The 26,236-nt window shown below is 58.0% G+C and overlaps 2 protein-coding genes across 2 annotated transcripts in view; both read left to right on the forward strand.

The window, feature by feature from the left end:
• The first annotated feature begins 341 nt into the window (after positions 1 to 341).
• Positions 342 to 13,739, forward strand: Znf469 (zinc finger protein 469). Its single transcript, XM_028880834.2, has one exon. It carries the CDS (start codon positions 1,066 to 1,068, stop codon positions 12,484 to 12,486), a length of 11,421 nt encoding a protein of 3,806 aa, XP_028736667.1. The 5' UTR covers positions 342 to 1,065; the 3' UTR covers positions 12,487 to 13,739.
• Positions 13,740 to 22,467: 8,728 nt separating this feature from the next.
• The window catches only part of Zfpm1 (zinc finger protein, FOG family member 1), a 60,638-nt gene continuing 56,869 nt past the window's right edge, over positions 22,468 to 26,236 (forward strand). The window contains exons 1-2 of the mRNA XM_028880835.2: positions 22,468 to 22,535; positions 23,901 to 24,403. Coding sequence (XP_028736668.2) covers positions 22,468 to 22,535; positions 23,901 to 24,403 — 571 coding nt within the window. The remainder of the gene's footprint in view (positions 22,536 to 23,900; positions 24,404 to 26,236) is intronic.

Genomic DNA, 26,236 nt, shown 5'->3' on the forward strand with positions numbered 1-26,236 from the left:
CTCTTAGATGGTAGTGTCACTCATCAGGCGGGGGCTTCATGGAGGACGCTGAAGCTTATGGCTGCTTACGTCCCTTCCCACCTAGTCCCTGGGAGTTTCTGGACCCCAGTGATATGGCTGAGTTCTGGAAAAGACTGGGAGGTGCCCCTCTGGAGGGCCCACCCCCTTCACTAGCAGTGAGGCCTTGGGAAAATTGCCTGGGTTCCTCGCCCATAGTCAGAGGTGACAGAAGCAGTTCTGACTGTCTGAGCCCCTGTGAGGACTAAGGAGTCACATTCAGCAGCAAGGTGCTGGTATTAACACCATCAGCCCCATCGCATAGCCAGTCAACAAACAAGTCTTTCCCAAGGACCCAGTTGCCCATCACAGTGAAGACCAGAGAAGGGCAGGAGGCCTTCCTCCAGGTGGGCAGGCTGGAGAGGAACCTAGATGTGGCAGGTGAAGTCCTGTGTTGTCCCATCCTGTCCCCACAACCCCAACCAAGTCTACCTTGCTCTCTGGTCTTCTGTGGTTGCTTCCCGACATGAGTGGTATGCTGCCCACTGCTGGTGGACACTGGAACTCCATCTACCCTGAAACTGTGGGACAGGCCATGTTCTAAGTTGGCGGGGCATTTCCTGCCCAGCAGGTAGCTACTGGGACTCCTCTACAGAGGCAAGTGGTCTTCTCGGATACTCAGACCCCTCTCCCTTTCCCATTTTCTCCCTCCACTTTTCGCCATACCTCCCTAATGTCCCTGGCTCCATTTGTCAGGGACCCTCCTCTCCCAGCCAGTCACCCTCCTTTCTAAGACAGGGGTTTCTGTGACAGCCACATAAGTGATTGCTGCTTCTGACCTAGACGCAGTCTCCACAGGAGGCTTCAAAGTCCAGCATGGGCTCCCTGTCTTCCCCCCAAGATCCAGCCACCATGAACTCATTTGTGTCTTTTCCTTGCAGGCTCCACGCAGGACCATGAATATAGGCTTCCCTGAGCCCCACCAGGGGGTGAGGATGGCCACCCAGCCCATTACCTGGGCTCCTCCTCCAACCACTGCCTCCTCCTAGCACCCGGGACAGTGGGGCCATGCCAGGAGAGCGGCCCCCAACCCTGCCCAGAGACTTGCAGCCCTGCCAAGTTGCCAGCGGCCTGGGGTGCCCCTCTCAGCACCCGCTCAAGGACCACAGCTCTGCCAGCAGGACCACCCAGGACATGAGAGATGAAGGCAACAAGGCCCAGGCCCAGTGTTCCCCTGAAGCCCGGCTGAGTCTGGCCAAAGAGGTGAAGCCAGAGGACAGGCTACGGAGAACGCAGGCCCCAGCAGGACAGAGCTCTGTGCAAGCTTACTCATGGCTGCCCAGCAGGATGGAGAGCAGTCGCCCACAGCCCCACAACCTAAGCACTTCAAGGATCAGCTGCATCCTGGATGAGCCACCTAAGGACCTACAGCATGAAGGCCCCCAGGTGTCGGAGACCAAGGCTCCTCGGGTCCAGAAGACCAGAGCCCGTCGCAGGCCCAGCATCCCAAGGGCTGAGGCCCTGCCCTCCCCAGAAGAGAATGGCCCCCAAAGGTGCTTTCAGGAGGCCCCTTCCAGCTTTACCTCCACCAACTGTACCTCACCAAGTGCCACCCCTGGGCCCTTGCCCCCGAGGGCCCCCCCGAGCAGTGGCACCAGCCCCCATAGGCCTGCTTCGGGCCCGAACGTCCAGGCCATGGGGACCAACCCCTGGCCTCCTGCTGCTGAAAACAGCTTCCCAGGTGCTAATTTTGGGGTCCCCTCTGCAGAGCCCAAGCCCTTCCCTGAAGGCAACAGGCCTAGCAGCCCCCAGGGGGTCTCTGTCCCCTACCCCTTCCCCGTAGAAGTGGCCCAACATGAACGAGCAGCTGAGACAGTGTTGTACACCTTCCACCAGCCCCTGGTAGCGTGGACTGAGGAGGCCCTGGGTACGAGCCCTGCCTACCCATCCCTGTCCTGCAACCCAGGCCAGTCCGGGGGAGTCAACACGCCCAGTGATCTTGGAGGTGCCCTCTCCCCACCTAGTGCTGCTCACTTGGTCCCTAGTCCTTTCCATGACAGTTTGCACAAGAGCCTGACCAAAGGCCTTCCTGAAGGGCCCTCTCCAATTCATGATGGACTGGGGAGTCCCAGGGGTCCCCCAAACCCTCCACCTCAGAGGCGCTTTCCAGGGCAGGGGTATGGAGCTAATGGGGTGGGTACCAGCCCAGTGCCTCTGGACACAGAGCTGCCCGCCCCTGGGCCACCCCCCACCCATCTGCCCCAGCTGTGGGATTCCTCAGCAGCTTCTTACCCCACATCCACCCTCAACCCTGCAGTTGCTGCCAGAACTGCCTTCTTTGAAGGCCAGCAGCTCTGCCTTCCCCAAAGTCCTCCCCTGCCCTGGTCCCCGGTGCTTACGACCCCTGGGCCAAATTCCCACCAAATGGGGGTGCTGAGCCGACTGACTTACCCCAGGGGGTCTTCTGAGTGGCAGGGGGACAGCCAGGGAGCCCTGGGTGCTTTGAATACAATCCCCAGGCCTGGGGAGACGCTGTCAGCTCTCAGGAGCAGCCCAGGACAGCCAAGCAGTTCCCCAAGGCTGCTAGCCTATGGTGGGCTAAAGGACCCTGGGACCCAGCCCCTGTTCTTTGGGGGAGCCCAATCCCAGGTGTCACCTCAAGGGGCCCTCAGCCTGCCCCCACCCAGGGTGATGGGAGCCTCTCCCAGCGAGTCCCCTCTTCCCTCACCTGCAACCAACACGGCCAGCAGCAGTACCTGTTCATCCCTGTCGCCACCATCCAGTAGCCCAGCCAACCCCAGCTCTGAGGATAGCCAGCAACCTGGACCCCTCAGGTCCTCAGCCTTCTTCCTGCCCCCCACCCATTCCCAGGAGACCAGCAGCCCCTTCCCTTCCCCAGAGCCCACACATACCATCCCCACATGCTACCAATCAGAGTCGGCCAAAGCCTTCCCTCTCCCCACAGAGGGACCAGGAACTGAGGATGCCTTCAAGAGCCTGGAGGGAGCCCCATTTCCCCACAAGAGCCCCTCACTGGGCAGGGACAGGTTGCAGGGATTTCCTCCAGAGCCACCACCATACTCTGCCCAACACTTCTCCCTGAGCAGCGCCAGCCTGGACCAGCTAGATGTACTGCTGACCTGCAGACAGTGTGATCGCAACTACAGCAGCCTAGCAGCCTTCCTGGAACACAGACCATTCTGCAGCCTGCTGCTAGCCAAGACCAAGGATGGCGCCCTGCGGCCCCCAGGGCTCTCCACACCCACCGCCACCTCAAAGGCTCCCACCGATGCACACTCAGGCTTGCTTGAACACAACCAGGCTGCCCCCTTCATGTTACCCAGAGATGATCAGGGGGACAGCAAAGAGGACTCCCTGAGAACAAGCTTCCTGCCCACTGGCCTGGCTGTCACCCCCTTCCCACTCCCCACCTCAGACCTTGACATGGAGGATGATGCCAAGCTGGACAGACTTATCACCGAGGCACTCAATGGCATGGAGTACCAGTCAGACAACCCTGAGATAGACAGCAGCTTCATTGATGTCTTTGCTGATGAGGAGCCTTCAGGCTCCAGGGGGCCCAGTGCTGGGCATTCCCTCAACACACAGGTGGGAGCAACTCCCAAGAATGCTACCCAGCCCCAGCTCCCATCCAGAGTTGTCATACCAGAACCCCAAGCTCCCTGCACCGGAGACAGGAGCTGCCCAGCCCAAAACAGGCCCAAAACCCGCTCCCTGGGCTTGGCATCTGCAGAAGCAGATGCAACCACCCTGGTCAGGCAGCAGAGGAGAGGGAAGCAATTCAAGTTGTTTCGGAAAGAGCCAGGTGTGACCAAGGGCACTAACAACTCTGCCAGAGCCATCTGCCTAAGGCCAAGGAAGAAGGGCCACAGTGCTGAGCGGCCCCAGCCCCAGGACGGTAGAAGTCAGGCTCGCAGAAGTCAGGCTCGCAAGGTCTATGCTCATGCAGACCACAGCATCCCTAGAGCAACCTCTAAAGAGACCAGGAGCTCCAAGCACTTGCAACTGCCTTCTGGGAAGGACCCCAGGAAAAGGAGGGGGCGAGGAGGCTCATGGAATAAGGAGCTCATCCACAAGATAGTACAGCAGAAAAACAGGTACCACAGGAGGCAGACACCACGTGGCCAGGTCTCCCATGTCTCTCTGTTGCCTGCAAGACCATCTAGCACCCAGAAGGGCAGGCTTAAGGGGCAAGGCTGTGCCTCTGAATCTGAGGAAGAGGGTGATGCGCAGCAGCAGGATACAGAGGGTCCCGTCCAAGACTGTTCCCGCCACAGCCGTCACCGGTGGCGCCAAGGCAAGAAGAGAAAGAAAGAAGATTTGGCCCAGGACCCAAGAAAGGTCGTGAGGCAGGAGGCTGGTGAAAATGGGGGCTCCCTGACTCCAGAGAGAACACCAGGCCTCTTGTGGAGCTTGGATGCTAGAGAAGTCCCTGTGGAAAGAGGCCCTGAGCAGACCGATCACCCCACAGAAGCCCCAAAGCATCCTCCACAGGTCCTCACCACCACCAAGACCCAAGAGGAAAATCATGCCGTTCTGGGCTTCCCCCAGGACGTCAAAAAGCCCGGTGTTGCTGCCGAGTTACACCGTGATACCACAGAACTCAAAGAGAGGTCCAGTTCTCTAGCTAGCTGTGGTGGGGAGAGCCCCAGACCCACCGCTTCAGTGCCACCACAGGCTGGCAGCCCCAGGCCATCGGGAAGCCACCCCGAAACACTATCAGGAAAGAGCATGCCAGCGCCAGATGCGGGCTCTCTGCTGGATACTTCTGGGTACATGCAGTGCCCCAGTTTGCATACTAGAGAAGACTCCTCTGCTTCCCAGCCTGGAGGGTGCCTGGCACCCACTGATAAGGTGGCAGATGCTTTCTACACTGAATCTAGAATTCCGGTCTTCAAGAACTCTGGTTCTGGTTGTGACCCTGACCACTGTGACGAGCACTCTAGAGGGTGTCCAGCTGCCAAAGGAGGACCCCTGCCTAACAGTGACACCCCCTGTGAATTGTTCCTTGGATCCAAGGAGATAGCTAACTGCTTCCCTGAAGATTTGTGCTCCAAGCCGCCTTTAACTCTGGACACACTGCCTGCCCCCAGCTGCTACCTTGGCCAGGATAGTATGGAGACTCTTGAGTCAACACCACCAAAGAATCCACCCTACCCAGTTGAAACAGACCCAGGCAAGGTGCATTCACCACTGACCTTGGAGTCCACATCCCTGTTTGCAGGGCTGCCTGAGGATGGATTTGACCCACCGCTCTACGACAGCTTGTCCGCAAACAGGGTCACCCACGTACCACTGGGGTGTGCTGACCCTCTCCCTAAGAAACCTCTGACAGACCCCCTGTACCCCTCATTCTTGCTGCTGGAGGAAGTTTCTCCAGGGCTGCCTGGCCTCTCCAAGGGAAAAGCACTCAGCAAGAAGTGTCCCTTTGAACAGACGGTACCTCCCAGCCCTCCTCCTGGGCCTGAAAAGGGGAGCGACTGTAGTGTCCCCCCCATGAGCAATCTGTGCGAGGATGAACTAGAGATCAAAAGATTGGTGACTGAATTGGAAAGCCAACTACAGGGGCAAGGGAGTACACAGGGGCCCTTGGGAGCGCCTGAGGAAGCTGTACACGAAGGCAGGATGGACCCAAGCCCAAGGCAGGCCTCCCTGCTGCCCACACCTCAGGCCACCTCACCCCACAGAGACGTCCTGTCAGCAGCCAACCTTGCAGGTCTTGAGGGATCAAGTTCACAGCAGGAAGGGGCCCTCGGGGACCCCCCAAAACAGTGGTCTTATATAGCCTCTTGCCACACAGGCAAAGCAGCACCTCCCCCAGGTACCCAAGAAGACCCTGGTTCTGGGGCTCCTCTCAGTCCTGCAGGTTTCAGCCTCAGTTTTCAGACGGTGCCGGAGGCCCGCATCTCCAACACGGACACTCAGGTCCCCCTAAGTGACCATCTGCCCGACTCCAACAGGCGACAGGCACTCCTGCTGCATGCTGAGAGGTTAGCCGAGTACAGTCCAAACCGTGAGCTTTTGTTTTCTAAAAATAGTGAAGCTTCTGGGACACAGGAGAATGTCCCACTGCTGCTTCCCAGTGAACATACAAGAGGGCATTCTCCGGACCCTTGTGAGACCCAAGAGCCCTGCCCAAGTTCCTCTGCACCAGAAGGATTCAACAGCTCCAATGCCTATCTGGCCCTAGAGCCCAACTTGATGCTCAAGGGTGATGAGGGTGTCACCTCCCCTCCAAGTGTTAGTCCCAGCCATGACTCTAAGGGACACCTTGAGGACCAAGCAGGAAGTCCCATAGGAACTATGCTTACCAACCCCATTGCAAAGGATCCTGGCTTTAAGGGTGAGTCTGTACTTGCAGGGGCCTCTCCACTATCCACCCTCCAGAGTGACAAGGCTTGGTCCCATTCCATGCCAGATCCTTCTTGGGTGGCCAGTGCCCCCCTTGGACAGAGGCTCCAGGAACCAGGCTGCTGCTCCTTCCCTCTGCTCCAGGTCCTGGATGCTAGAGCCAAGAGTGAAGACAATACCCAGGGCCTTCAGCCTGGGGACCCCTTGGAGGCCAGTGTGAAAGGGGGCTCGTCAGGGGCTATAAAGATGTCAGCTCTAACTACAGACATCCGAAAGCAGCTGAGGTCCAAGGCAGATGGACATCTGGGCTCACCAGGTCAGTCTGAAAAGACCAAGGGCCAAGGTCAAGCTAACAGACTTCGGCCAAATAACCGGAGGGGCCTGGGGAACCCAGACACACTCACCAAGGTCGGGGCCCATTTGGAAGTTAGGCCGGCCAGGAGCAGAGGGCCACGTCAGGGGAACAGAGCAGCCCGGGGCTTTAGGAGGCAAGCACTGCCCTCCACAAGCCCCACCCACCCTGACGGCACAGCCTCGGTTTCCATCCTGACTGCATTCCCTCTCCAGGTGGGGTCTGCACAGAGAAGCCCAGAGAGGGCAGCCAGCCCACAGCTGCTGTTTAGCCAGGAGAGTCCAGGTCCTTCCAACAGGGACCTGGCCACTTGTGCCCTCTCAGCCATCTCCCCAGCCACACCTACTCCCAATGACCTTGAGCCCCTACCCCAGGAAGACCCTGGGGCCAAAGTCAAGCCTGTTGGGCCACCAGCGCCTGCCTCCTACAGAGACCTACCCAGCCCCTACCATCAGCCAGCCTATCCTGTCTTGGCACCTCTGGGACAGGCCAGTCACGACCAAGCCACGAAAGATGTTGGGCCCCTAACTCCTACATCACTGATAACAAGCCACTGTGGCTCTGAAGAGGCTTTATCCCACCAGTCACTCTTGGGAGCCAGCAGTCCCAAAGACCCTCCCTCGGGCACACTTGACCCCATCAGTTTCTCAGACCCTGTAATCCTTGACAGGGACAGCCCCAAAGGCATCACAGTAAGAACACTAGAAGATTCTGGAAAAGAGGAGCTGAGGACATCTCCTGCCCATGCCACTGCTCCTCCCCCAGGGGGTCCCAGCTCCCCCAAAATAACCATCAAAGCTGCCCCTCTGACCAGCATTCCCACCAAAGATGACCTAGATTCAGATGAGAGACCGGAGGTGCCAGACCCCCACTGCATGGGAACCCCACCTCTCAGCAGCCCAGAAAGGACATATTTCGAGGACCCTTTCTTAGGGCCCCAGAGCAGCACACCCTGTCCTGGCCACAGGGAAAGCCACAGCATTATAGCTGTGCCCACAGACCTCGCCATCCTGGGGACTACAGAACCAGACTCTCAGATCTGCCAAGAAGATGAGGCAGCAGCCAGTATGGAGGAACAAGACAACCCAAGAATACCCAGGGCAAGACACTGTGATGTGACCAAGGTACCCAGAGCCAGTGCCCAAGGAGTGCCTACAGGACTCCACTTGACCCTGGCAGCCTCTCTGAGCTGCACAGCCACCGACTTCAAGTCCAAATCTCCTCAACACCGCATCGGTACCTCTCATCATTCTCCTCAGAAAGGCCCCTTCAGTCCCCAAGAGTCTAAACGGAGGCCCCGAGGCTTGAAAAAGAAGCCAGCGCCTACAGAGAAGACCCCAGCTGGGCTACCCATGACCTGCGAACTCTGTTCAGCTTCTTTCCTCTCCAGAGCAGGCCTAAGCCGGCACAAAGCCAGGAAGCACCGGCCTCCAAAGGAGGCTAGCTCCCAGCTGAGCCCCATGATCCCGCCAGTTTGCCAGCCTCCAGATTCTGTGACCCAAGCATGCCAGACCCCTAGGAAGAAAAGCTGCAAGGTGCTTGGGAAAGGGAGACCAAGTCACTCACCCCTGGGCCCTGGCCAGTCTTCTGGGTCACCTTCCCTCCAGACTTCTTCAACACCAGAGGACACCATGGGTCCTGAGATGTTGAAGGTGACTAGTGAGAAATCTGAGGGACCCAGGACAGCAGACAGTCCTCTCAACCAGCAACCACACACCCCAGGCCTGATTGAGCAAGGAAAGGGTACAAAGATTCCGGCCTCAAAGCCAAGAAGACGGGATGGGTGGCGAGCAGACCAGCTCCTTCTCAACCAGGCAGAAATGAGAGGCCAGAGACGAGGTAAAGAGCCTGCTGGTTCCCCCAGCCATTCAGAGAGAAGATCCAACAGGAAAGGGGGAAAGCTGAGAATGAGGAGGGAGAAGCATGGTCCTGGAGATACTGTCCAGGTGACTTCAGACTTCTCAGATCCATCAGCCACACGTGGCGATCATCTCATCCCTCTGAGCCTCTCACCTGAGGGAGAATTCCCCCCAGTGGGGCCCAGAGCTCTGAAGGATGCTGCGGACATCGACACAGGGCCGCTGTGTACAGAAGAGATGCCGGCACAGAAGGCCCCCCAAGAGTGGCGAATCTGTCAAGGGATGATAGAGGGGGAACATCCAGTGGAACAGAAAGCAGCCTGGGCACAGTGGTTCTGGGGACCAGGAGAGGCCAGGGCACTGGCTATTAGTGGAGAACCATCACAGGCTGTTGAGAGCCAGCCTGCAGAAGACAGCAGAGGAGCTGAAGGTAGGTCAGATGGAGGCATTGGAAAGGGGACCTCTGACTTGCCTGACAGCACACACAGTCTTGAAGTGGACAGCGCCATCAGCAGCTGCCCCCGGGGTCCTGTCAATGACCCAGAAACCCAGAGTGGAGTTCTGGAGTCCAAGGGCACCACTCCTGAAGCCCCCAGCCCAGGTCAAAGGGAGCCTCCAAACTTGTTTGATGACGAGATATCCTTCTCTCAGCTCTTCCCCATGGATGGCCGCCTTACTCAAAAGAAGAACCTACGTGTCTACGGGAAGCGCTGCAAAAGACCAAAGCGCTCACCACCAAAGGAGCCCAGCACTGAGGTGGTAGCCAATGCCTCACTCTTCTCCACACGCCTGCCCACAGATCTCAGTGACTCAGGCTCTCTCTGCCTGTCCCGTGAGGAAGAGGACCTGTGGGATGATGAAGCCATGAGTTTGTCTGAGTCCCTCCTCCTGGATGGGCTCCTGAGCAGTAAGGCACCTGGCATTGACCCCTGGGCCCCCAGCTTCAGCCTGTGGGCCCTGGAACCCAACAGGGAGGCCAGCTATGTGGAGGAGGCGCCTTCCTGCTTCAACGAGAACCAGGATGAGTGGTCCGAGGCCATCCCCCAGCTGCACATGGTCCCAGCAGCCTGGCGAGACCTGGAGCTGTGTAGCCCTGCCTGTGAAACACCCTCTTCCCTTGGAGACATGAGCCCGGAGCCCCCTAACCTGGAGAGAGAACATGATGGTAGGCTTCCCGGAAATGCCAGCCTGCCCCCGCTTTACGTTAAAGACTTCGAGGTGCTCAGCACCCAGCTAGAGTTACAAGATCTGTGCTTTCTAGGACCCTGTGATGGCCTTGCTGACCTCCCCAACCCAGGCATCTCAGACTTCCAGGCCACAGCAAATTCACAGCGGCCTCCAAACAAAAGAATGGAGGAAGCTGCCAGGGCCAGAGGAGCCAAAGGTAGAGACCGGCCAGGGAAGGGCAGGAGGGCCTCTCACAAATGCAAGGTGTGTTTCCAGCGCTTCCACAGCCTGGGGGAGCTGGATCTACACAAGCTGGCACACAGCCCCTCACCGCCCCCCACTTGCTACATGTGCGTGGAGCGCAGGTTCAGCTCCCGGGAGCTTCTTCGGGAGCACCTGTGGGAGAAGCATGTGCAGGGCAAGGCGGGGCCATGGGCCTGCGGCATGTGCCTGAAGGAGGTGCCCGACGTCTGGATGTACAACCAGCACCTGCGGGAGCATGCAGCCCGCTTCGCCCGAAATGGACAGGCTCGGCGAGCCCTGGCAGACCTGCCAGGGTGCGTGGAAGAGGAGAGCACTCTCACACACTTCCTGAACAGCATTGTGGAGCAAACATCTAAACCCCAGAGGACCACGCACTCAATTGGCAAGGCCAGCAGGGAAGCATCGGAGCAGGAAGGAGAAGCAGGGAAGAAAACCCCAGGGAGAAGAGTGAAGCACAAGGTGCCCGCCTCGGTCACTCCCAACCAAGATGGTGCCTTGCCGTCACTCAGTCCGGCAACCGAAGGAGGCAGCCCATCCGCTCTGACCGGCAGCTCTGCCATCTGCTCTGGCTCTGCCAAGACGCCCCCAACTCCATCCCCAGACCCTTGGTCCCACAGTGAGTCCCTGCTCCAAGCGGTCCCAGTGCATGAGGACTGCAAGGACCCCTCCCGGGACTGCCACCACTGTGGGAAGCAGTTCCCCAAGCCCTTCAAGCTGCAGCGCCACCTGGCGGTGCACAGCCCACAGCGCGTCTACCTGTGTCCCCAGTGCCCACAGGTCTACCCTGAGCACTGGGAGCTGAGGGTGCACCTGGGCCTGACCCACGGGGTGGAAGAGGAGAGGGAACTACCACACATGCCTCTCTATGCCTGTGAGCTCTGCGCCAATGTCATGCATGTCATCAGGAGGTCCTTTGTCTGCAGCTCCTGCAACTACACCTTTGCCAAGAAGGAGCAGTTTGACAGACACATGGACAAGCACCTGAGGAGCGGCCAGCAGCCCTTCGCACTCCGAAGTGTTAGGCGGCCAGGGGTTCCTGGGAGGAAGACCCAGGTCCCCCAGGACGTGCTACCCAGCAAGCAGCACAGGGTGGTGGCGCCCTCCAGCCCCTCTAAGCCCAGCGCTGACAGAGTCCCATCCACAAGCAGCCCTGTTCCAAGTGACAGCTGCCTCCCTGCACTACCCCTGATCTGTTCAGAGACAGCTCCTAGCCCCATCCTGGACCAGCCCAGTTGTCAAGAGAGGCCTGTGGACCAGGCAGACCACTCACCCAAGGGGAACAACCCACCATTGAATGGCCAGGACCTTCCACCTCCTTCTCTGTCTCCTTTCTCGGCTGCCTCGGCTGAAGGTACAGGTGGCCGCAAGCTGGACAGAGCCCTGGAGAAACCAGAAAATGAGGCTTCCTCTGGCAGCCTCGAGCCACATAAGTGGCAAACTCCCCCAAGAGAAAAGAGAACCCTTCACCTGTTCTCAGGAAAACACAGGAGCCCAGGCACCCGAGGCAAGTGTGCCCCTGGCTGTTCCCCGGGAGACCCCTCCAAGCTCCAGAAGGAGAGGCTAATGATCACACACCACATAGTACCTGAGGGGAGAATAGAGGTTCCCTCCCAGAAGGGAAATGCCACCAAACCAGGGGCCGGCTTGAGTTCTTCCAAGCACAGATCAGCAGCGCCCCCCAGCAAAGCGCTGAAGCTATCAGCACCACCAAGAAAACCTATAGGGATGGGGACCCCAGCATCTGGAGAGCTGGTCCAGAGTCCTGAGGATAGGGTAAAACCCAGCACTTCTAAAGTTAAACTGAGACCCAACTCTCAGGGCACTGAGGGTCTACAGTCTGGTACTCAGACAGGGGGTGGCAGCCAGCCCCAGCCAACCAGTGGGCAGCTCCAAAGTGAGATGGCCTCGACCCCCACTGAGCCCAGCTGTCCTAGCTGGGGGAGCTCCACCCCTGACCAGCCCCCACCTCAAGCCCACACCAAGGGCAGTGCCAGGGGGCCCAGAGAAGCTGATCATCAGGGGATCCAAGTGCATTCAAGTCCCAGGGAGAAAAGAGAAAACAATGAGAAAAAGAGAAAGGGCCAGGCCCTGGGACTGCCCAGGCATGGAAGCCTGGGAAGCATGGAGAGAACCCCCTCAGCCCCTGACAAGTCATCCAGGGCCCCTCGAAAGCAAGCAACTCCCAGCCGAGTTCCCCCTGACAAGTCCAGACCTAGTAACCAGAGCGGCAGGACAAGGCCACAGCCACCATCACAGAAGAGAGGGGACCTGGGCCACACTTCTGAAAAGGATCTATTCCCCCAGGCAAGACCCCTGTCCAGGCCCTACAAAAGGGTCAGAGCTGTCTATGGTGTTGAACACACGGAGCCCCGAGACCACCGGACTGCCGAGGCCCAGAGCGACCTCCTCAGCCAGCTGTTTGGGCAGAAACTGACCAGCTTCAAGATCCCTCTAAAGAAAGACAATTCCCAGTAACCCACAAGAGAAGATGCCTGGGAGCCCAGCTGAGGGGCTCCTGTCTGGCCTTCGGAGTTAGAGGCAGCTCGATTTGAGACCACTCATCTGTTTCTCTGCCCCTGACTTCCCACAGATTCTCCACCAGGTTAGAGAGCTGAGTGTGCCGCTGGGAACAGGGCTTTGTGCTGGAAGGCGAGGGTGGAGGGAAGGACCAGCCTCAACCCCCCCTGAGATCGCGCACCTGCTTTCTTGGTACCAAGTACTTGAAGAAAGCGGCTCACAACCCGTCACTGCCGCCATGTCCTGTTGGCCAGGTGCCTCGGGCTGTCAGACTTGTAGTTGAAGGTTTGTACAAGGTCCTCCATCTCCTAGCAGGAAAGCACATTGAGGCCGCCAGCCAGCCAAACGGTGGCAGCTGCCTCGTCCTGCTGCTGTTGCTAAGATCCCAAAGTGACCTTAGAAGTCACATGGGAGAGGACCATGTTCTCTACTTGGGTCATTTCTGAGCCACCTGGTCCTTGAGAGGGTGACAGGACCATCCTCCCAACCACAAAGTCAGGCTGGCCTCCAGATGCACTGCGCATGTTTCCAGCACCTTGCCCCCGGGGACTGGGTTCCCGTAGGGAACGCAGAGAAAGCAGCACCTTGGCCAGTGCCCAATGGATCCCTCAGCCCTATGGCCCCTTCCCAGTGCCTTCCTCCCCTCTGGGGCTCTGTCTCTAGGTCCCAGAAAGCCTGATCCAAAGGTTCTGGTGCTATTCCCATGCTGTAATGTGAATACAGGCTCCCTAGTCTTATTTGAACCACGGGATAATTAGGGTGGGGAGACCTACAGCCCAGGTCTTGATCCTCACAGGTCTCCCTAGTTGAGCTCCAGTCCCAGGGTCCCAGCAGTGAAGGGACCCTCAAGGCTGGGCTGTGGGTGTGGTTTGTGCACTGGCATGAGCCTGCCAACTACACACCTGCCAATATAGCGTTGTGTACCAAAATGGGCAGGAGGAGATGCTTCCCCTTTCTCCTAGGGAGTCTTAGAGATTCCTGGCTTGTTTTGTTGTGTAGTTTTTAGTTTGGGTGCAATGTGAGTGTCAAAAGGTTTTATTTTGACATTTTAAACAAGACCAAACCAGGCCCAAACTGCCTCCGTAGAAGGTGCTGGGGTCTTTCAGAATGCCTCTTTCCAATGGATAAAGACGTGGGCAGGGGGGGCCCTGAGGTCGTACTGTTAAAGTCACAGCTAATTCGTCTTTTCAAATATATTCCCACTATTTTCGCAGAAACCTCTTGTCTCTGTGGTATCTGTCCTTGCTCCTGCTTCCCCCCTGGAGCCCATAGGTGGCTCGGAAAACATTTGCTTTGGTGGTCATTTCCCAGGGCCACTGTACGCTATGGGCCAAACCAAAGCTGTGGGGACACATAAGGCAGGACCCAGGAGGGACTGAGGGGCACAGGAATCCTCTAAGATGGATTTAGGGAAACGGAGGAGTGGATAAGGGTGCATAAACAGGACCAGGGAGGGGCAGGGGAGGGATTTGACCATACGGGGCCCTCGCTAGTAGAGTTTGGGCTGGTGATGCTCAGCGGAGTGACTTGCAGGGTCTGAGTCTTAGAAAAGGTCTGAAGGGCTCCAATAAGACCCACTGTTCTGCCCTGTCCTTCATCTCGGCGGGGTTCAGGTGACACCCTAGTTAGCAGCAGCCCCCTCGCCTAGGACGAGGTTGAGTTACTGGTCAGATGTCACAGACTGGTGGAACTCTGCCCTCTCACACACCCTTAGGGCCTGACTTTGAGAACAGATTCCTGGAAACATAGGCTTGACATGAGCAGGCCTAACCCTGTCCATGCATGCCATCCTGTGACCCCTAGACACACATAGGGCATAATCCCAGCCTGACCACCAGGTGGCAGCATCCACCCAACCAGGGAGCCTGACTTGCACCTGAGCACAAAGGCAGCCCTCCGGAACCTAGTGGGCTTCAAAGTGCTGTGGACAGAGATAGGGATCTCCAAACACAGATGCATCTGGTAGGCAAGTACCCTGTCTGCACCAGCAGGCACACATTGCACACATGGCCCACACATGAGTGTTCACACGAGTACAGGCACTCTCTGAAAGCACACCTGCTCAGCCTCCAGGACACATCCAGGTGCCCACTGCCTGCCTGGCAAAGGCAAATACTGATACCTGTGATTTGGAATGCATCTGGCAGTCAGGGGCCTGACTCTAGGGAAGCCCTGGGTAGGCTTCCCTGAAGACTACATTGAAATGAGAGCCAAGAAACAGTGAGTTACCCGGAAGGGGGCTGCAGAGAGAACCAACCCTGGGAATCATCAGGGTCACTATCACACAAACATGTCCTTTGTCCTTAGGCAGGGCCACTTCACCCCTGAGGCTCTGAGGCCTCTTCTGGCTGTCATTTACCCTCAGGATCTGCCTCAATGGGAGGAGTATACAGGCTATAGATTTCCACAGCATCCATTGTAAGTCCCCAGTCTATCTCAGCCTGCCTAGGGAGGAGGGGAGGAGAGATGACCATGCCCAGGATCAGATGGAGGACAGGTGACAGGCAGAAACTTCGAGTTTCAACTGGGGGCCGGACAACAAGACGGTCAAGAGAGCCACTGGTAGCGTAGACACACTTGGCATTTCTATGGGTTGAGCCCATTGTCTCTGGGGAACTGAGGCTGGAGGTTCATGGAAAGGTCTGCTACCATGTCCATCATGGCTCCAGGAATGAACCTGACTGGGGAAGTCAGGAAATGAAGAAAAGGCAGATCCAGAAGGACACACAGAAAGAACTGGTTTTGGGTGGCCTAGGTTCTCTGATGGAGAAACCTCAGCACCCTGGAAGCTCAGTGTGTCTTACTAGATAGAGTTGAACAGAGAGGCAGGGTTGCTGCAGACAGCTGAACAAAGGGCCGGGGTTTATGGTGTACAGCTGGATGGAGGAGGCAGGTTTAGATATCTCAGTAGGAACAGTCTCTGTAGGGAAGTGGTCTTCAGGGGGAGAAAGCTATGGTGGCCATTTTCTGAACACACTGTCAGTGTCCACACGGGGACCAGAAGAGAAGGCTTTGCCATTTCCCTCGTCCTTGGATGGCTATGCCCATTGTCAACAACACACATTCCCTCAGGACCTCACACACTCAGGGCTTCCTCTGCTCCGCAACAGACTGCTTTGGATACTGTCTTTGCTTGTAGTACCTTTTGGAATCTGTGCTCCTGGGCCTAGGAAAGTGTGCCCAGTGTGGGGAGGATTGAAAGGACAGTATTGGGCTGGCAAGGTGGCTGTGTGGGTAAAGGCACTTACTGTGCAAGCCTGGTGACCTGTGTTCAATCCTCAGAACCCACAGAAAGATGGAGGGAGAGAGCCGACACATATTTTCTGACCTCTGCACATACATGCACTATCACACACAAAAGGAAGGGAGGGAGGGAGGGAGGGAGGGAGGGAGGACAGGATCCAGAAAGGCACCTTTAGGGGAACAGAAGCTACCCAGGTATGAGAGGGTACAGTATAATGCTAGGTGCCCATGGCTGGGTTCTTTGTGGTGTTCCCATGAGACACTGGAGCTTATAGATTCCAGGAGCCACAGAAGTCCACATTTGTCCGTGTGGGCCAGGCAGACCCAGTTGCAGCCCACAGATTCTTCCAACTTCCAGAAGCTGAGGTGAGTGAAACAGGACCTTCCCCAGGCCACAGTCCCCAACCCCCTGGGGGTGGGGCATCATAGTCAGGCAGACACAGTGAGACCTGTACTGTTGTTCTCCCTGGGTGCAAGGGAACCCAAGGTCACGGACCACTTTCACGGAGAACACTGTCTGCCTCCCTGGCTGCTGGCATGGCCTTGAGGGTAGAAACTCAAGGCCCCTGGTCTCCAGCCCTGTGACGGCACGGAGGAGAGGCAGGAGCAATCCACCTAGGCCCAGGGTTTGGCTGGAAATGGGTAAACAGCCCCCCCCCCGCCCCGTCTCTACGGCCCAAGACCTCCAGTGCTGTTTCTGGAGCTGCAGAAGGAGAGCATATGGCTTTGCCACGGTGATGAGAACGGCCGGATTTGGCTGTTTGCTCCGACCCTAAATGGATATCATGCTCAAGACACATCCTCCCACCCTGGCCCTCAGCAGCTCTCTCCTCAGCCCCAGCTCCAGATGGAAGGCTGGCTGGCACAGAACATCTGGATTTCACGACCAGACCCGGGGCTTAAATGGGCTCTGTAAGATCTCATGCGAGGCTGTGGGATGGGCAGAGATGGTGTTTGTGAGGCTCTGGGCTTGCCTCCATGACAAGCGCTCACTGACGGCTGAGGCGGTTCACACTGCTCCCTTTGCAGGCCTCGGAGTGATATCACAGTAGCTTCCACAGTCCCCAGCAGGCCGGGATGGGGCTCCTCCCATGGTATAGAACGGGACATAAGACAGAGGCCACTGATGCTCCTCCGTGGAGAGCAGGGGACAAGTGGCATACAGCAGCTGCAGGCCAAGAGCAGTTTGAGACCCAGCCAGGTGATGCTGGTCTCCTTGTTCCAAGCCTACTGAGTCCCAGGAGGGTGACCGTGGGTCTAGCTTTGTTCTTGAGGTCGTGTTCCAAACAGACTGTCCACTGCTTCCCTGGGATAGCTGTGACTGCCAGACAGACCTCCCTCCCCTCTACCTGAGCACAGCTAAGGGTTGGAAGAGCCCCTGAAGACACAGGGCCTCTGTCCATGCCTGCAGCCACCCCAAGAATCTCAGCTCTCGTTTGCACCAGGGGCTGCTCAAAGGACCTCATGACCACGTCCGGGACACACACCAGTGTGAAGCCATCTCTCTGAGGGGCCTTTTCTGGCCCCTGGCAATAGGCTACGGTCCTTTCTTCCACCTAGCCTATTGGGGGTCTTGTCTGTTACCTTAGTTCTGCTTGAAAACAACAATGTGTTCCCCAGAATCTTGTCATAAGCAACGATGGGAGCCACTGTACATAAACATCCCACCTGGCTAGAGCTGGCCATGACCTAAGTTCCTTGGCACCCTGTATCCCACAGGTCCCCATACCTAGAGTATGGTTGATGACCCTGGCTGTCCTGACAGACCGCTTCACAGCCTTCATCTGCAGCTGGTCCCACAGCGGGTGCTGAGTACCCCACTCCATACATATGACTGCCGCCCTATAACTAACACCCCAGTAGTCAATGCTGAATAAGGATTCAACGTATGGTTCTGGGTGCTGACTGAGCAGGTCCTGCTTCTGCGTCCCCTGGCCTCACTCCAGCAGCTGCAGTCAGCTGAGGTGGCTGAAAGCTGAAGCAAGCTTCCTAGAGACATCTGCCTCAGGCCAGTCCATTGCCCCAGGGTTTAAAAAGCCTGTACAGGCATCACCCTTGCTGACTTCCCATTGGCTGAAGCACGTCTTGTGGCCAGAACGTGGGTGAGACTAGGAGGGTTGGTGGGTACGGCCTGCTCAGCCTACACCCGACCTCGGCCTCCCCCCCCCCCCGCAGGTATCCAGCTCCTCCTTTGCCTCCTGTCTTTACTCTGGTCATGTATCACTAACCTCCCCTAGCCACAGCTACGCTGAGGAAAGCCTGTGAGTCAGCTTTGCATTGCATACAACAAAATACCTGAGGCAACCATGCAGCTAAAAAAAGAAAGACTCCAATTTGCTCACAGCTCCAGAGGTTCAGGGCAAGCACCTGCACCCACCCATTTCTAGAGGGTAACGGGTGGGGGGGCATCCATGGCCAGAGGTCACAGGAGAAACAAAAGTCACATGTTGATTAGGAGCAGAGAGAGACCAAAAGAGGATTAGGACTCCCTGTCCTCTTGAGTGCAGATCCCAGCAACCAAAGGACTTCTACTGAACCAGTTTGTAAGGTCTCAGCACCCCCAAACATTGCCAACATAGGCTCTGGGGAGACTTGGCATCCTAGCAACACCACATCACCCCCAGCTACAGTGTCTCCCTTTTTGGCTTCCCAGAAAGACACATACCCTTCCAGTGTATTCTACAGCCACCCATTGCGTTTAGCCTTCCAGAGCTCTCACAGAGCTAATGTCTGACCCTCCAGTACTGTCCACCTCCGTTACCATGTTACAGTCTTTCTTTGCTCTCCTCTGCCACCCACTGCATCTAACCTGCCCGTGTAGTCCAGACCACCCATTTATTTCTGTCTGTTGTCTCCCTCTTTCTCTAAACCCGCACTCCTGAGGCAGGGGTATCTGTGGTTCACTGCTTAACCCCAGACTTGGCCCATCATCTTCGTGGAGAGGAGGAAGAAAAGAAGGAAGGGAGGATGGAAGTGAGAGTGTGAGAGAGGAAGGAGGGATGAGGCAGGAATGGTAAGCATGCAGAAGGAAGCAGGTCCTGCCAGTGACAGGTTCCCCTGACCTCCAGCTCAGACGTAGGTGATGTCCAGGGAAGACTGTATTTCTGTCCACACCCCTGCCTGGAGGGGGAATAGAAGTCACATGAGGAGCACCATGAAGGGTGGATCTTGGCTTACGCTCACAATATCCAATGACAGCATCTAGGCATAAGCCTGTGGTCCCCGGCTGTCAGAGAGCATGGCTTGTTAGGGACCTCAGCTGTGTACATGACCTTGGAGGCCAGGTGAGCGGCTTGGGCAGGTGGCCCAAGCCAGCTCTTTCTCCCTCTGCTGTCTTCTGATCTCTGTAGTGGCCATGAACAGGGACGAGGACTGCCTGAGCCCTCTCCCCAGAGCCAGAGCCAGGGGAAACAGACCAATGTCCCGCACTGCCTAGACAGCCAGCCGGATCGGGGAGCCAGCACCACCAGACCTGCCTCCTTCAGGGCCCTCCCAGTTCCTAACTTAATTTATTTTGACATCCTGGCTGCCTTTTGACCTCCTTAGGGAGTCACGTGGTGTTTAAAACTCATTATCCTCCATTGAAACAGGAAGTTAATTAAGCCCTTCACAGAGCTGGCGCTGACAAATGTCGGGATGGGCCCTTAGCACGGCTGCCTGGTGTCTCCAGGGCCCAGGATGACTGGCAGTAGAGGAAGAGAGGCCTGACCCAGGTAAGGGATAGGGGAAAGGTCTAGGCCTCTCCCCCAAAGCAGCATTCAGCAGCATCCATTCTAAGGCAGAGTATGGGCATTTTCCAGGAGGAACCCAGCTCTGCCCTTACCTGCTGTGTGGCTCAGGCAAGTGACTTCACCTTGCTGAGCCTCCATTTACCCACCTGGCAAATGGTAATTCTAGCAGTTCCTCCTTCAGAAAGCTGCTATGATCGATACGAGGACAAGACAGTGCTCAGCATGGGATGCTCATCGAGGGATGCTCAGCATGGGATGCTCAGCATGAAGGCTGGTACCATGATACCCCTCCTTGCCACTGCTAGTAAGAGATAACTAAGTGCCTAGTGCTAAAGAGCTACCTGCAGCTGCCTTACAAGCTGGAACAGAGAGGAACAGGGGGGATTCCCTCTGGAAAGGTGAGCAGGATGGACCAGGCAATGGAAGGGAAGGGTGTACATAGCACCCAGACAACTAATGCAAAGGCCCTGTAGCCACAGGACTTTGGGACCCACATTAGGACCTTTAGCAGTTAAGGCAGGGGGGAAAAAAAAACCAACAGGGTCTCACTCAAGGCAATAGTGGAACTCATGGCAATCCTCCTGCCTCAGCCTCCCTAGTAATGAGATTAGAGACATGTACCACCACACTCAGCTAAGACAATGTTTGTGTAGTTGACATCATGACTCCCATTGGCTTCAGCCTCTAATGGGGATGTGAGTGAGTGTTGGACCAGCTGGAGCTGGAGACAGTGGTCAGGATGATGGTCAAGGAGGTCTAGAGGAGATGGGAAGAAAGCCAAGTCTTCGAGCATCTGAGCCACCAGAAGATGAAGAAGCCACAGAGACTGGATGGCTGCAGTAGCAAGTGGGGTTTGGGAAGGACTGAGAAACCAGTGCCAAGTGTCATCTTGCAGCCTGACCTCTGGCCCAAGGCCTTATGCCCCACACCCATTTTGGCCTCATAGAGTCAGCCGCATGCTCATGCCTCCCAGCTTCTGTTTCAGTGACCCTCCCATTATTCTATTCTGAGCATCCTCTTTATCCTTCGAGGTCTAGCATAAGTTTCTAAAACGTGCTCCGAGTCTCTTGGTTATAGTCCAAAAGCCAGTGCAGGGGTGAATCAGCACAGAATATGCCCACCAGTCAGAGGAGCCGGCCATAGGGTAGAGGACCGTGGCCAGACAAGACCTAAACCTAGACCCCCAGGGTTGGGGGCTGGAGACTGAGGTCTGAGGAGCCCTAGGCAATTGTGACCACTTCCAGCACCAGGAGGAAACCAGCATCCTTCCCAGGGTCCAACCCTTCAAAACAACAGAAGAGGATGCAAAGCAGTTGGACCTGTGTCCAGCAAAACTCTGGGGTTGCTTCCTGAGGTGACATCCCAGCTCTGTGTCTCTTGAGCTGGGTTCTTAGAAAAGATCTGGGCCTGTCCAAGTCTCAGTTTCTGCAACCATGACATCTCTGGGCCATCACCAAAACAGCAGCATTATGTGTCCTAGAACCACCCTGCTGCTTTCTGCCTGGAAGATGCCTCCTCCATGGCATAACCCTTTGAGACCTACACAGGCTCCCAGGAGAAAACCCAAGCCAACTCTGAAGGGCTCTCAGAGAATTCTGACAGTAACAAAACCTTCACCCTGTCCTGTGTACCCACAGTGGGTGCTGGCACCCTTGGCACCTCTCAGCAAAGCTTCTGGGGACCTACTACTAAGCCTTGGCTCCCTGGGAGAGCAGGAGTTCTTCCTACAACCGCAGCAGGATTTCCTTGCTCAGAACTGAGTCTCCCTGCTCTACACACGGAGTTGACCACAAGGTCTTTGGATGAAGCAATCCTGTTTCCCTGCTGACTCTGGCTGTGAACTGGCCACTCCCAGTGGACACTCAGAAGCAGGGGAATTGGGGCCCCGAAGTGGGCACCTGGGGAAGTTAGAGGGGAAGAAGGCACTCAGGAAGCTGCACGCTTAGGCAGGACTTTCTACTAGGCACAGGACCTTGGAGACACACAGCCCCTGATGGGAGGCTGTTATGGTTCAGCATTCTGCTATCACCATGCTGGGACTCTTCATTTTAAACAGGAGTCCCATATTGTCATTTTGCTTTTGGTCCCACAAATGATGCAGCTTGTCCTGGTCGACAGGCTCTGTGTTGCTGAGTGTTGTCCTTCTCTCCCAGCCTGGACTCTGTATACAGAGCATCATACAAGTAAATCACATCAGGCAAAGAAGAGCCCAAAGAGATGCCATCTCACTCTCCTGCATCCCAGGCAGACATTACTAATCGAAAACCACAGTTTCCTCTCACGACTCTCAGATTCCAACTCAACACAGATCTCGTCCAGCAGCTCTAGCCTAGGTGCTACTTACTGAGCGCCCAGCTTCTCACCACATCCCTACATGCCAGCCCCTAGCCACCTCCCAGGACTCCCAGCTCCTGAGTCCCTTCCTGTAAAGAAGAGGCAGTACCCCAGGAAACAGACCAGAGGTATGCCTTGTCCAGTGCTGAAACATCTTGGGGTCCCTAGACCGAGGAGACCCTGCAGATGTGGGGTCCCAGCTGTAGAAGGGACAGCTCCTTTTGGGGAGAGGCGGGAAGCTGGGCAACTCTGTGCAGACCTTGGGTCCTAGCCTTGGTGTTCCTGAATGACCAGTGGAGAGGGGGCAGCATCCTGTCCCACTGGACAGTCCCTCACAGTGGCCTTCACAGAGTAAGAGTGGTGGCAGGGAAGAGGTCGACACCCCTCTGCTCCTCTTTGCAACAGTAACAGAAACTGCAAAGAAACAGGTCTCACACCTACAACACCTGATACCTGGCATCTGGCAAACTTCCAGGGGACATGAATGGTGACAGTTGTACCAGCTGAAGACTGTCTACTAGGCGAGGGCCAGATGTGTTGTCTGTGGAGGCCTTTCTGTTTCCCTGTGTGCTATGAAGAGGCACAGCAGACGTCAATGACAGCCATTTGAACTTTCCATTTGGATGAGGACATGACTCCCATCTCCAGCTGTGTGATCCTGAGCATGTCTCGCCTCTCAGTGTCCTCAAAGAACACGAGGTACCTTCTTGACTGTGTGGGCACTGTAAACCTGCCTGCTTGGGGCTGGATGAACAGGGAAGGCTGGGGGCCCGGGGACAACACCTCCTCGGCAGATGTCCACTGTGGCCTGGGCCGTAGTTAAGCAAGAAGGCCAACAGACCCCTGGCTCCTCCCAGATTTCCAGACAGGTCTGAGTTCAAGAGGGGAAAACCTGAGGTTCCCCAGCCCATGAGGCCACAACCATCAGAAGCTGCAGAACACAGGGTTGCCGCTTCCAGGAGTCTCATACTGAAGCCTCCTTCCAGACCAGAACCTCTGTCACATGCCAAGTCCTGAACAACACAAACTCTGTGTCCAGGCCTCGGTCATTCGGACCCCACTGCTGGCTGCCTGGAACGCAGAGCCGCGAGGGACAACATAACTTAGGCCATGGGGGCGGAGCTCCAGAGCGGAGGGGCGGGGCCAGACAAGCCAGGGGACTGTGTTGCGGGGCTGCGGGGCTGCAGTTCAGAACAGGTCTCCAAGTCCTAACCAGGCCTGCGGACCTAGCCTCGGGAAACTGGAACTAGCGAAGCAGGCTAGAGGTCTACCAAGAACCGAGGGTGGGAATTCTGGACTGGGCCAGCGCGGCCTGGGGCCAGCCCGTAGGAGGTGAGGACTGGGCTGAGGACTGGGCAGACGTGGGTAAGGCTGAGCTGGGGGGGCGGGGAAGGGCCGGGCTTGAGCGAAGGACTACAGGGCAGGGGCGGGGCTAAGGAGAAGGGCGGGCCTGCGGAGGCGGGGCGAGACCGAGGAAGGACGAGACGTGGGCGGAGCTAGCCCCGGGAAGGACGGGCTGGGGGCAGGGCCAGCACGGGGTGGTGGGGAGTGCAGGGGCGGGGCCTGTGAGAAGGCCGAGCAAAGGGGCGGGGTCAGGCCGAGGACAGCGGAGGCTGTGTTCGGGTGAGGAGGACGAGCTTGAGGGGCGGGGTCAGTGTGAGTAGCTGAGGGGCAGGGTCAATGTGAAGAGATCAGAATGAGGGACAGGGTCAATCTGAGGAGGACGGCCTAAGGAGCGGGGTCAATATGGGCCGAACAGCTGAGGACAGGACCAGAGGCAGGGTCAATGTGAGGAGGACGACTGATGGGCGGGGTCAGTGCGATACAGCGGCTGAGGGACAGGGTAAATGGGAGGAGGATGGGCTGGGGGGCCGGGTCAATGGGAGGAGGACGGGCTGAGGGGGTTGGATCAATGAGGAATGGGCTGGGGGGCGGGGTCAGTGGGAGGAGGACGGCTGAGTGGTGGAGCCAGCGCGAGGGAAGACAGCCAGGCAGAGGCTGGGTGAGTACGCGGAAGCCGAGGCGAGCAGAAAAGCCGTGAGCAATAGTTTGGGGCGGGGCCAGCGGGAAGGACGGTCTGGGGCGGGGCCAGCGGGAGCGGGAAGGCGTGGCCGCGGAGGATGGTTCGGGGCGTGGCGAGAGGCGGGGCGGCCGCCAGCTACGCGGAGGCCCCGCCCTCCCGGCCAGCCTGCCGGGAGCGCCCTGGCGGCGGCCGCGGGATCGCCGCTCGCGGCTCGCAGGTTCCATTGAGAAAAGCCGAACGGCGGCGGCGTCTGCGCCGGAGCAGAGAAGCCGCCACCAGCCCGCCGCCCGCCGGGCAGTCCGCGCGCCGAGCGCAGGGCCGTGGCCTCGGGCCTCCGCGGCGGCGCCGGCGGCCCACGCGCGGCGCGGCGGGCTGGGGGCGCGGGCCGAGGCAGCCGTGGAGCCCACGGGCCGGGGGCATGAGCCGCCCCGCCGCGCCCCTGCCGCCCGCCGCCGCCCGTCAGGGGCTAGAGGCGGCCGCCGCGAGGGCGCGCGGCGCCGGAGACATGTCCAGGAGGAAACAGAGCAATCCCGGCAGATCAAGCGTGAGTCAAACTTTACCCGCGGTGCCCGCCGGACCCCCGCTCGCGCCTCGCCTCCCTGCGCCGCCCCTGTGCGGCCGCCCAGCCCCGCTGCGCCCGCGACCTTCACCCCGCGCCGCGCCCCCCGCGCGGAGTGCCAAGCGCGGCGTAATCTAATCTCTGCCGGCGGGCAGGGCCCCCGCGTCTCGTCATGGGCACCCAGGGGGTCCGGGCCCCGAGAGGGTGGCGGGTCCCGAGAGCCGGAAGGAGAGTGACTGGGGGCGCGGCTCCGGCAGAGCCCGGCCACCTCGCGGCCTGCACCTCCCCCGCATCTCAGAGATGGTGCGGCGATAGGGCGGCCCTGATCTGGGCTCAGATAAAGTTTAAAATATTCCATTCTGCAAGTCCCATCCTGATAAGATCGCTCTGTCGGGACGGGCTGAAATTGTGATCTTATCTGGCGCGCTTGACTCTCCCAGGCTTTGTATCTAGAGGCAGAAGGAGAAAGACCTGGGAATAAGGGGTACCTAGGGCTGCGGGGCGGGCCGGCGCCCACCGCAGCGCTGTGACCGCAGAGCGGCGTGGCTGCGGGGAGTGAGGTAGTGGAGGCTGCTGCAGCCCAGGCGCTCGGCACTGGCTGACCAAACCCCCTTTATCCGCCCCAACTCTGGAGTTTTCGATCTGACCTCTGCCTGCTTGGGGACATATAGAGGTCTGACCCACCACTGCCCCTAACAACGCTACGCGGGCAAATAGTGCCCTTGTGTGCCCATGGGCACCCCTCCTTCCACCCCCGCATCCGAGGGGCTTTTCTGAACCAGCCAGGGTCCTCGGGGACTCGAGCGTCGTTCCTGCGTGCGTCCAAGTTTCTCGCAGGTCCTGCCGTGGGCACTTTCCCGAGTAGGGCAGGCCCTGTACTCCTACATCACCTATGCCCCCACCATAGGAGCTTGTGCTCTCTGGGCCACTAGGTTGCGGGGCCACTTGGCTGCACTAGGAACCAGTAAGCACACAGGAAGAGCTCCTCCCCACGCCACACCAATAATAACTTCGCGCTTCTCCCGGCAGGGCGCGGGGCTTCCTCCCTGGAGCTTCCCCCTGGCGGGAGAAACAAGTCATTTGGGCTGCCCACGAGGTGACCAGGGAGGGGGGCATCCGGCTTCCCAGCTCCAGACGCCTGGCTGCCTCCTCTGCCCACATGACGCTGCCACCAGGACCCAATGTGCATTCTAGCCTGTGAGGGTGTCCCTACCACTGAGGTCTCGGGAGAGGGGGACGGAGGCAGGAATCTGGGTTCTGGTAACCCGACTCCCCAAATTCGAGCCGGACCTGTTTTCCGAAAGTCTCCTTCTATCATGTCAACTCAAGTATTAAAGCCACCCACAGGTCCCGATCTGTGCTGGTTCTCTGGTTTCTTTTTCCCCTCCTCCCCTGTGCGCCTCTGCCGGGTTCTGTTCTCGCGTGTATGTGTGTGTGCGTGAGCGTGTGTGTGTTTCAGCCTGATGAGAAATGCAGATAGCTAGGGCAGGGAGATCTCAGGTTGGGAACGGATCGCCAGCGCTGATAAGGCCGCGGGAGCCCAGCAGAGCCCAACCCACTTGGGTCCGCGAAACCCCGCACTCTGGGAACCGGGACCGGGACTGTGCAGGAGAGCCCCTCCGACCCCCTCACAGTACCCCACGACTGGAGCAGAGGAGGAGAGCAAGCCTGGGGGAGGGCGGGGCCCGGAGCTCTCTCTGTGCAACTCGTGGCCTGGGCTCCTCCTCCCCTAGCAGATCTAAACGCGTTAAGATGCGAACGTTGATTGTCACCAAGCGGCGGCGCCTGCCCGCCCGCTCTCTGCCCAAGGCCGTGCGT

The sequence above is a fragment of the Peromyscus leucopus genome, chromosome 5 (genome assembly GCF_004664715.2).
Source record: "Peromyscus leucopus breed LL Stock chromosome 5, UCI_PerLeu_2.1, whole genome shotgun sequence".
In the NCBI taxonomy this organism is placed as follows: domain Eukaryota; kingdom Metazoa; phylum Chordata; class Mammalia; order Rodentia; family Cricetidae; genus Peromyscus; species Peromyscus leucopus.

Excerpts from the sequence above, each read along its gene's own strand:
- Znf469 (XM_028880834.2), top strand. The coding sequence starts at position 1,066 with ATGCCAGGAGAGCGGCCCCCAACCCTGCCCAGAGACTTGCAGCCCTGC.